At 45.1% G+C, this 11,316-nt stretch overlaps 1 protein-coding gene across 1 annotated transcript; it reads left to right on the top strand.

Annotated features, from left to right (window-relative positions):
* The first annotated feature begins 6,826 nt into the window (after positions 1-6,826).
* On the top strand, positions 6,827-11,099 carry LOC102710102 (probable receptor-like serine/threonine-protein kinase At4g34500). Its single transcript, XM_006649606.3, has 7 exons — positions 6,827-7,449; positions 9,216-9,320; positions 9,437-9,559; positions 9,672-9,842; positions 9,930-10,059; positions 10,158-10,367; positions 10,441-11,099. Exons 1-7 carry the CDS (start codon positions 6,872-6,874, stop codon positions 10,549-10,551), a joined length of 1,428 nt encoding a protein of 475 aa, XP_006649669.2. The 5' UTR covers positions 6,827-6,871; the 3' UTR covers positions 10,552-11,099.
* The last annotated feature ends 217 nt before the right edge of the window (positions 11,100-11,316 follow it).

Below are 11,316 nucleotides of genomic sequence, written 5' to 3'. Positions count from 1 at the left end.
TACGGCACGGCGCTCCCCGACGATGCCGACGACGGCGCGAGCGGCGCGCGGTCGTCGTCGTCACCGGCGTGTCTGCCCCGCGGGAGCTGGCTGCTCTGGGGGGCTCTCACCCGCGCCGTCCAAAGGGGGTGGCACCGCGGAGACGAGGAAGCGGAGGCGACGGCCAAGGAGCGGAGGCGGTCGTCGTGGCGGCCGGACCCCGACAGGCGGTGGCCGGTGCAGGGTTGGTGCTAAGCCGTAATACGTGCGTGCTGCGTGCCTGCGTTTCATGGGAATACATAAGAGTCATTACTCATTAACTCGTGGTTGATTTTAAATTTCTTGGGGTGAATTTGAATGTCTTTCTCTTGGTTTGGTGATTGTTCAACGAAATTCACTTGCAAATCTGAACATCTACGTCGCAACCAGCGGCCTAATCCAGTACAAAGACTGTTTGAGCCCATCTCTAGCTTTTCTAAGCCCATTACAGCGTGATCTGCTGGTGCATGCAGCATGCTTCGATCGAAAGCAAATTGCCCGGTAGATTTTTGCACCTCGAGAGCGAATTGCTTGCCATCTAGAAACTCGAGGACAACAAATCTTCTTGTCTCGTGAATCTTACCATGCAAGTATGCATGTATGGTGTGTACATGTAAATGTTCAGATGCTATGCTTTACCTTGTGACAAGGACCACTGCTACTCCTGCGCAAGCTCCGCTTTGAGGCGTGAGTTACAGACTTACCAGTAATATGGTACACATCGAGAGCAAGTGTTGCCATCTCAAAGAGAGTGTGAGAGAGGGTGTTGCCAGTGTCAGGTAAGGCATCTCTCATTCAGATGCTGCTATGCTTTTGATTTTTTTCTCAGATACAAACTCCCTGTTCTTTCCCGAGTGTCACATGATATGAACAGGCAGCTAATAGCAAAGTTACAAAAGAAAAGAGAAGTTACAAGCTTCTAGATATGCAGCCAGCTCGAATGCATTTTTATACTACCTGCAATTAACAGAGATCTGATCATGAGTAACTGATGAAATGCATTAGGTTAGTAGTACTATTCAAATGACACTGCAAATGTCCTGGCATCCACAGTCATAAGCTTCAATCTGGAATTCTGAAACCCTGATAGGATTGTAGGAATATCTGAAACTGACCTTTGAACAGCCTGGATTTTTGACCTGGATCCCAGGATTTCCTCTCAGCAACCGCCAGTACAATTGTGCAGAGAGACGCAATAGCACACACGCTATTAAATTGCGTTGGCAGTGACAGTACGATTCAACGATCAGAGCGGCTAAAGCTGTTTAATTTACGCAGCTGTTTCTGTCCAACGGGTGAGCAAATATAGTGTTCCCCCGAGGCCAAGGGGATTGGAGATGCCCAATGACTTTAGGAATTTTTCTCATTTGCTTGGGAGCATTTTCTGCACTGTCCAGATCAAATCAAGGTACTGAAGCCTGGGGAGCTTGAGACGTCAGGATCAACATTGATTCGTTTTAAGCCTCTCATAATTTGGATATATTGGGGGGTGGGTACCGTGTCATCTCTCAAAGAGGTTATTACTCGTTTTGGGAGTTCGTTGGGTATGGGCATCTAGTTGGATTCGCAATAGCATCCCAAGACACCAACCGATCGATGCTGTGATGATTTGAAGCCATGGATTATTGAAGATTTATAGATTTGCCGGCGTGTGCCGTGTGCATATTTTAATGGTTTCTTCATTCTTCCGTTCTTATCTATTCTTGTTCGGGCTAGATTGGTTGCTGATGCTGACGCCTGACCGCCAAATTAAACATTTGGATGCATCCATGATTCATGCTACCTCTGCCTGCCCCCCAGAAGGACAGAACAAGGCAAGTGCAAAACTGAAGATGCCCACAAGGGGTAAAGAGCCTCTCTGCAGCTGCTGCCTTTACCCTGAAGCCACTCATCAGCAGCTACACAGCCAAAGCAGTGGCAACGTGGCATGGCTCATGGCAGGGCCTTTTCGGTGCTCATCTACTGTGTTTGCTATGCGAGCTTAGCTGACCAAACAGAAAGAAACAGGTCCAGATCAACAATCTGACTCGATAACAGAACATCCCTGTGCGATGACAATGCATGTACAACTACAAGGGTATAACTGTCCTTACTTTTCTGCTCATGATCCGAGCAAGAACCATGTAGCCGGATCGGCACCTTGCTGCACTTAATTGGAGACGGTACCCTGTACGTGTTAGCTCCCATTTCGCATCAGAGGCGATTAGCTGGGGCTACAGTAAGCGACATGATCTCTTTGGCCAACGACCTGTGAATTGTAATCATCGATCAGAGAGAGGCAGAGACGACGACGCATGCCCTGGCCGGCCTCTGCTTAATGGCGAGCCCCGCCCACGGAACAGTAGCCGTGGGTGAAGATTGGAAGAAGAGAAGGCGCAGTACAGGCGCCTTCGGTACAAGTATTGATTGCGCACTGTGCATCCCCTGCATTGCTGCATCCATGCTGGGGTACGTAGCGCGTGTTCTTTGTTAGGTTCTCACATGTGCGATGTGCTCGCCATGGCCGACAAAGCTAGCAGCCAAACTGGCCCATTTACGATGCATAGCTCCATTGGTTTGGAGCTGATCTTGGTCTAAACTTGTGCAGCACGGGCGAAAATGGCCTTGAGTTCATGATTGTACGAAAAAAAAAATCGAGCGGCGTAGAGAGTAGAGACAACCAAATTAGTGTCAGATGTATAAGTGCCATGTATTTATACAGGATGGGCATGTTTTTTTGGCATAGATATACATATGCAATAAATTAGCAACAATCTGGTCGGCCTCACGAACGCATGCAAGATCGTCCTAGTTTGGAGAGCTTTCTCGATCCACAGTAGAGAGTCGATGTCAGGCTAGGAGGACAGCTAATTACACCCCCAAAAAAATTGGGAAAGAAAGCCAATCTGCACTGCAAGATTGCGTTTTTTGCGTTTCTTTCTCCTGTACTGCACCATATCTATGAATCTTCACAGGAACGAAAGTAAGGACTGACAAAATAAGCCGATGCCTCCATTTCCCGGCCCCGGCGCTACCAAACCACCTGAACAATTCCGAGCTTCTAACTGCATTTGACAGTTGACACCTGAAAATTAGTACTAATTCGTCGTCTTGTTTTGTAGTGCTACAGGTTCGAGTATGCATGGGTGAGTATGTTTCGGTTTCGCCGAGGACAGTAAAATTTTGCAATGTAGTACAGACTACTGAAGCAAATTAAATACTTAATACTGTTCTCTCTGTTCGTGACCAGCATTATGTGGATCTTAATGCATCAACCTACCTGAATGTCCTCGCAAGGGAAAGGAAAAAGAACTACCTGAATGTAACTGCTATGGCCCCAGGCGACAGCCTCTGCATTTCTGGTAAAAGAAAAGCCGGTAAACGAGACATGTAGTTAGTTGGCAATGGCATGGCGTAACGTAACCGATTGCTACTCGCAAGTTTCTTTCTTCTTCTCTTCTGTTCCTGGGAGTCGGCCAGGAGAGGAGACTGACACATACCACGTACCAACCCAGTAGGGTCGTGTAAATCGTGGCCCACGGTCATTGTATATGAACAAGTGTAAATGAGTAACTGACTAGGTGTGATTTTATCCGGTGTTTACATAGCAAAATTTTTTGGGGAATAGGTCACATTAAACGTTTAACCGGATCTCGAAAGGAGTTTTTGGTCACGAATGAAAAAACGAATTTCACAGCTCGGCTGGAAACCGTGAGATAAATTTTTTGAGCCTAATTAAGCCGTCATTAGTATATGTTGGTTATTGTAGCATTTATGGCTAATCATGGACTAATTAGGCTTAAAAGATTCATCTTAAGATTTCTTTCACAACTGTGCAATTAGTTTTTTGATTCATCTATATTTAATGCTCTATTTAAATGTCTAAAAATTCGATGTGATGTTTTTGAAACTAAACAAGGCCTAAATATAGTAATTTCTAGTATTTAAAAAATTTCTGTATACTATAATCCGTCTACTCCCTAATGATTAGGGTAATAGCATGTTTAATTTCTTGACTACTTTCTTGTACCAACCAGCCAAATCCTATTATTAATTTAATTTCGTATACTTTCTTAGTCCCTATAAAATTCGTAGGATGTTATATACGAGTGGAACGAGATTCTCCAACGTACATAAAGTAAGAGGGACTCAAGAGACTAACATGTGGGTCCATATATATATATATATATATATATATATATATATATATATATATATATATATATATATATATATATGTATGTGTGTGTCAGTGACAACGTCTCTTTAACTTTACATCATACTCTTTGTCTTATAATAACTTTATTTTTTAGTTTTTTATATAATGTTCTGACTCTTCGTTTTATTTGAATTTTTTTACGATTAATATTTTTATTGTTACTAAATGATAAAATATGAATAGTACTTTATGTGTGACTAATTTTTTTAAGTTTTTGTATAAATTTTTTAAATAAGACGAATGATTAAACATTGGATATGAAAAAAGAAAAATAAAGTTTATAGAACCGAGCTGTAGGTGTATTAGTAACTACGTCCATACAGTACTGAAATTCCTTGCTCTAAAGGTTTCGACCCTATTGAACCCCCGTCCACGAGGACCAGAACGACTGCTAAAAATTTAAGACTGAAGCATCATTCTCCAACTCCAAGCACCAAACAAGGAAGAAAATTTTTAAATGTCTTTTTAATGTACAAGGAGGCAAAAATATTTACAAACAAAATAATAATTTATAAATAAAACTTTTATATATGTATTCTTAGCGATCTAAAATTCAAAACTGAAAAATAAACTTCGATGAAAAAAATACCAAAATCAACTACAATTTTAAAGTTAAAAACTCAAATTTATCTTATAAGCTATAAAAAACAATGAAAAGATGGGGGCGTAGAGTTTGACTGTTTGATATTTGAGTGGGGTGCACTAGGATAAGGTTTTAGATGGTTATCACCTGCCAAATTAGGAGAGGAAGATGATTCAGTAGCAAAAATTATTGCTGCAGTCCCACCCTAGAACGCTTTGCAGATATTGCTCGGTCCCGTTATCTTTTCGCTTTTGTTTATCCTTTTAAGCCAAAATTTAAATTTTTTAATTAGACTTAGAGTTGATTTTGGGTTTTTTTCACCAAAATTTATTTTTTAGCCTTACTTTTAGATCACTAAAAATACATATATAAAAATTTCATTCACAAATTATTTTTCACTTGTAAATGCAGTAAACAATCACCCAATTTTTTCCTGCACTCTTTCCTGAACAAAACACGTAGAATGGAACCTTTCATGACATTCATAAAATATGTTATGAAAATTACGGGGACGAAAATACTAACATTTCAATTAGCTAAAGAGATTGTTTTCTTAAAGGACACTACGCTGGTATGCTTCATCTCGAAAAAAAACACTGCTAAGATAATACTAACATTTCAATGTACAAGTTCGGTGGAGACAGCCAACAAGCCCACAACGACAGGCATGGCACTAGTAAGGCAGCATTCATGCACCAACGTTCTGAATTTTTATACGATCAAGACGTTCTACATGATTGCCTAAAATTTTTATTCGGGCCCTAATACCGATTTATTTAGACCTAAATTAAGTCACGGGGCAGCATGGGCACACACCTCCATCTTTTTTGTCATTTTTTTTCACGCTTGCTTTCCAAGCCAAGCCAGGCCAATTCCGTTCGTCTCCTTGGCCCCGTCGCTTTCCTGGCAGCCATGGTTAACCTACCTAAGGACGTCCAGAACATTGCTGATGAAAAAAAAACCTTAATTAATCCACCAAGATCACGCCAAAGAGATGATCCGAGAGCTTAATCACTCACTTGCAGTCTGCAGGTCACTTTCTGAAAACTCTGAATTCCGTGTGGGCTATTAGTTATTCGAAGTGGGATTAAACGGCTCTTCTTTTTTTTTTCTTAGGGGCCCAAAGCTTCCTCCTCAAAAGATTACGGTGGCGATCGAGGTTTAAGCGAATTGCTATCAAAAAATAAAGATTTTTTCGCGAATTGACAGCCTGATGAAGGAGTCGATGGTGAGGTGTGCAATGAACAGGAGTGTCCGTCAGTTGAGCTGGGCTCTCTCACCCGTTCCATACTCTGTCGGTAGCCTGCTTGTATGTGAACACAGAAAATATGAAGTGACCATGCAGCGGCCAGTATGCATAAATCCATTCATAATGTGCCCGTGTGTTTATAGATCAGGTTGGTCTTTTTTATTATACTTATATGTATGAGTTAAAATTTAAACTTTTAATATTGAATTTGGAGTTAATTTTAGAATTTTTTGCCGAAATTTATTTTTTAAAATTATCTTTTAGATCGGTAAGAATATACATGTAAAATTTTTTATTTATAAATTGTTTTAGTTTGTAAACATGTTGTTTAACTTTTTTTAATAAAAAAGCCAAACAATACCTCCTGTAAAAGAATGGGTGGATTAATCGCAAATTTGCAGTGCTGTAGACGTGTCTGTACAGACTAGTGTCTGTACACGTATAGATGGATTCAGGATGGACAGAGCTGAGCTCAACACACGGACTCTGGAGAAGCAAAATACAAGAGTCACGGGCCCCGCTTCCCAGGTGGGTCCCGCCCGTTGGCTCCCCCCTGGCCCCACCCACCCAACGACCACTTCCTCCGTCGCCACCCGTAGACGCCGACCACCGGAGGCGCCATCGCCTCGAGCTTGCTTGTACGTGGTGGGGGTTCGGGACCAGGGTGCACCGAGTCCACCAACGTTCGCGAGGCAGGGCTCCCATATAACGCAAGCGCACGCAGCCACGCTCCCACTCTGCTGCCTCTCTCCTCCGCTCGCCGTCGCCACCACCCTCTCCACTCCCTCGCCGTAGCCGACCCAGCCGGACCCACCGCCCGCTGATGGACGCCGCTGGACCGCCTCCGCCCGCAGTAGGTTCCGTCGACGTCAGCGGCGGCGGCGCCGACTCCGGAGCCAGGACATCATTCTTCGGCCTGTCCACCTCTGCCTTGGGGGCGGCAGCGGCGGCGGCGGCGATCCTCGTCCTCGTCCTCGTGGCGGCCGCGACCGCAAGGTTGTTTGCGCGGAGGCGGAGGGGCGCCAAGCATCTGTCGATATCGCGCGTCGAGCACGCCCCCTCCTCCGGCTCGCTCCGCCCGACGTCCACGCCCAAGGAGAAGGACTACGTGGACGCGGAGGTCGGGGCGGGAACCGGCACGAGCTCCTCCGACGTGGCCAGCTCGTCGGGGGCCGCGGCCAGCTACCTCGAGTCTCCGGTGAGGAGGAAACCGGAGAGGATCAGCTGCGCGGCGGCGATGGATATGGGCTGGGGCCGGTGGTACGACCTGGAGGAGCTGGAGGCGGCGACGGGCGGTTTCGGCGTCCAGAACGTTGTTGGGGAGGGAGGCTATGGCACAGTCTACCGCGGCGTGCTCGCCGGCGGCGAGGTGGTCGCTGTCAAGAACTTGCTCGATCACAAGTGAGTACTCACTGTTTATTTTTTGTCCTTATTACTATTCATCTTTTGTACTGTAGTTAGCACGGTGGAAATGGGTATTATAGTTTCCAGATAAAAAGAGGACAACTGTAAAAAGAAAAATCAACCTAAGCACTAGCAGTAAATTTTTGCACACTTGTTCTCTCACTTCCTCCCTTTTTAGATTTTTTTTCTCCCTAGTGTAAATGTAAAAATTTGTAGAAGGTTATCGTATCCGACATCAGATTTGGATTCTGAACAATCGGTGTACTTGATGCTTTTGTAGATTAAATGCATTTGTTGTTAATTTGTCACAATGAGTGGGGTGGTAGTTGTAGTTGTGTTGTTGATATGGCTTTAAGTTTGCCACATTATTATGTGGAAATATATACACGCTTAAACGCAAAATCTGTCCTAGAGTTAATAGCATGCATCATGATCATGTATTAAATTGTCTATTGGATGGTTTTCATGAACTTATTAACTAAAGCTAAAGACGGCTTCCGTGTATTAACAGTCAATGGAGCACATTTGTAATTTGATAAATGCGACAGAATTTTTAGGGCCTATTTCCCCTTGAAAAAAATTATTCATTGATTATTGTAGCTGAAATACTCTGAATCTGTTTTTTTATTTTGGGAGATTTCAAGGCTACCGGATGGACGGTGCTTAAGTGGATGATTGTTTTCTACTAGAAAATTTAATCACGTAACTATAATCAGCTGATAGACTGATCAGCAACCTACCGTTGTTCGGTAGCAAAGTGGCGACTAATAGAACTTCTGCAATTTGATTTCTGGGAAGCGTGAAAGAACTACTCGGTGCAGAATTTATTTTGTTTTGTTTCAAAAGTACGTACATATAATTTTATAGAGAAACCCTTTGTGTCTTTCCGAAAAATAAAGGATAGATCTTATGCCAGCTTTCTTGACTAAGTGGGGTTCAGAATCTTCGGTTGTCATTTTGACTGGACGGGCAAATGTCATTAGAGAACTGAATTTTGCTTGCAGACTGCAGAAATATAGTAAGCAACAAAAAATTGCAGAGGATTTTCACACCCTGAACATCTTGCATTATACTACATATAATAAGTGCGATCATCGATAATACTGATCTTGTAGGACCTTGTGAATTACGTTCTAGATAAAGATACTCTTGTGAATTAGTCAATTTCATTTAGATTAACGTCCATAGGAAATGCTGGTGCTTTAAGTCAATGTTGCCAAGAATGGATAATTTTTCCTTTTCTTCCTTTCTAGTTCTCAGATTTTTTTCCTTTTTTGTGGATTCATGTGTTTGTGATATCAGTTGGTGGCTCTTTTTGTGCTTTTGTGTGACGGATAGTATATATCCATCTACTTAGTTGGCAGTCATATGCACCGATCTATCCTTTCTTTCAAGAAAAGATAAAGCAAGAGAAAGCCAAAGCGATGACCATGCTTTTCCTTTTCTGATCCTAGACTATGCTACAAAATTCATAGGGCTATTAACTTTGAAGCTGTTTAGCTTTTAAGTAAATCAAATGAATGCACGAGGATTGGCTCAGGGACAGCAACTGTTATGTTTTTTTTTTCTTTTTTTCTTTTGGTCTCTGCTAACGCCAAAGTCCAAATGGACGAGGCGCTTATAGTTTCTAGTGAGATTTATGCGCAAATGGTTTTAAATGGAATAGTATGAAAAAGTTATGAATTATAGCACGTACAGATAACCAATGTCTGAAGAAACTAGGGATGCTTGTTGATTTGGAATTAGAATTGTTCGTTTTTCAGGGGTCAGGCTGAGAAGGAATTCAAGGTGGAGGTAGAAGCGATCGGCAAGGTGAGGCATAAGCATCTGGTCGGTCTGGTTGGTTACTGTGCAGAAGGGCCGAAACGGTAAGTGATGCCAGCTCTGGATCCTCGATGAATTCTGAGCATTAATTCAGCAGGAAGTGAAACGAGGACAATGCAGCAACGCACTAATCAATGCCATCATCACTCCGTGCTCACAGGATGCTCGTGTACGAGTTCGTCGAGAACGGCAACCTGGAGCAGTGGCTGCACGGCGACGTTGGGCCGGTCAGTCCGCTGACATGGGACATCCGGATGAAGATCGCCGTCGGAACGGCCAAAGGGTCGGTCTACTCTCAGCTGAATGGCACTGTCCATTTGCTCTGAATTTCCATCGATCACTTCCAGATCGGCAGGTGCCCGGTCTGACATTGTGCGTGTTGATGGCCATTGCAGAATAGCTTACCTGCACGAAGGCCTGGAGCCCAAAGTGGTGCACCGAGACATCAAGTCCAGCAACATCCTCCTGGACAAGAAGTGGAACCCCAAGGTTTCCGACTTCGGGATGGCCAAGGTCCTCGGCTCCGGCTCCAGCTACGTGACGACCCGTGTCATGGGCACGTTCGGGTACGCGCACACACGCGACACATTCTCAGAGCGCCGCCGTTGCTGAAAGACGACGATATCCAGCTGACTGATGAAAACCTTTCGCAGCTACGTCGCGCCTGAGTATGCCTCGACGGGCATGCTGAACGAGAGCAGCGACATATACAGCTTCGGCGTGCTGCTGATGGAGCTCATCTCCGGGAAGAGGCCCGTGGACTACAGCAAGTCTGTCGGCGAGGTGATCGATCTGTCGAACGATGACGTGTCAATCCATCTGCCCTGCATGTTCCTGGTGAGAGTGACAGGGCGACTGACACTGGTGTGGCGCCGGTGCAGGTGAACTTGGTGGAGTGGTTCAAGGGGATGGTGGGGAGCAGGCGGGTGGAGGAGCTGGTCGACCGGCGCATCGAGGATCCGCCGGCGGCGAGGGCGCTGAACAGGGTGCTGCTGGTGTGCCTCCGCTGCATCGACTCCGACGCGCACAAGCGGCCCAAGATGGGGCAGATCGTGCACATGCTCGAAGGCGACGAGTTCCCCTTCCGCACGGTAAGTGCGTGCGTGCTCTCGAACTCGCAGATCCTTTGATTTCTTCTGACTAAGTCAGCTGCCCATCGCGCAGGAGCACCGGTCGCCGAGGGCGACTCACCGGACGTCGCCTAACAACACGCGGCCGCTGCTTATGTCGGAGAAGGTCGGAGCCGAGGACTTGGACAGGTCGATGTGGCGATGATGATGAACAGCTGACCAGTTCTTCCTCCACTCCACACACACGGTGTACATTTTTTTTGGTTTGTTTAACGCGGCCGGGATCGATCGAGCGTTTGATACTGTTGCTGGTTTGGGTTTAAAATTGTGTTTTGGCGTAATGTATAAGTGACACGATGTTTCAAAAGGCAATGTCGTCGCTGACCAAACGTTGAGGATAAATGATGTACTCGTCGTACGTTGTTGTTGCTGTCTGGCCGCGAGGCGAGTCCGTCATGGCGTGCGACGGCGCATTGACGGAGCGCGTAGGCTGCACCGACTCCGAGCCTCTCTCGGTCGCGGGACCGCACAATGAAGCTCGCAGAAGATCGAATCACCGGGGCAAACCACCGGTGCCAGCCGCGTCCGCGTGGGAAATGCAGCGGAAGCTTGGCACGGGTGCGCCACGAAGCAGAGCCGCAGAGGCCACCCGCGGGCTTACAGATAAGAAGCACTTGTTTACAGATAAGAAGCACTAGAGTTAATTATAAATTACCTCAATCCGTGCACATCCTGTTGGCGCCAAGCCATCGTTGCCAGGGGCACATACCAGCCCCTCACTCGTAGGGTTGGAGCTGAGTTAGAGGAGAGGTTTAGGAAACCCGTTTTAAAAATTATTTTAGTTAGAGCTTATTTATTTTATCACATATATGCATGATGCCCAACCTAACTCAATCAGCCAGAGCAGCCTAAATTCATTTCAAAACATTAAACAAATGATTGATTCTCTGTTTTTCGTTCAAGCTCCGCC

The sequence above is a fragment of the Oryza brachyantha genome, chromosome 3 (genome assembly GCF_000231095.2).
Source record: "Oryza brachyantha chromosome 3, ObraRS2, whole genome shotgun sequence".
NCBI lineage: Eukaryota > Viridiplantae > Streptophyta > Magnoliopsida > Poales > Poaceae > Oryza > Oryza brachyantha.
Note: the sequence above shows the minus strand (reverse complement) of the source record. Positions and strands in the feature narration are given on the sequence as shown.

What these genes read in the sequence shown, in the direction of transcription:
- LOC102710102 (XM_006649606.3), top strand. Translation starts at nt 6,872, where the DNA reads ATGGACGCCGCTGGACCGCCTCCGCCCGCAGTAGGTTCCGTCGACGTC. An exon ending in TGTGCAGAAGGGCCGAAACG is followed by an intron (nt 9,321 to 9,436) that starts GTAAGTGATGCC and finishes CCGTGCTCACAG; the next exon opens with GATGCTCGTGTACGAGTTCG. An exon ending in CGTGTCATGGGCACGTTCGG is followed by an intron (nt 9,843 to 9,929) that starts GTACGCGCACAC and finishes AACCTTTCGCAG; the next exon opens with CTACGTCGCGCCTGAGTATG.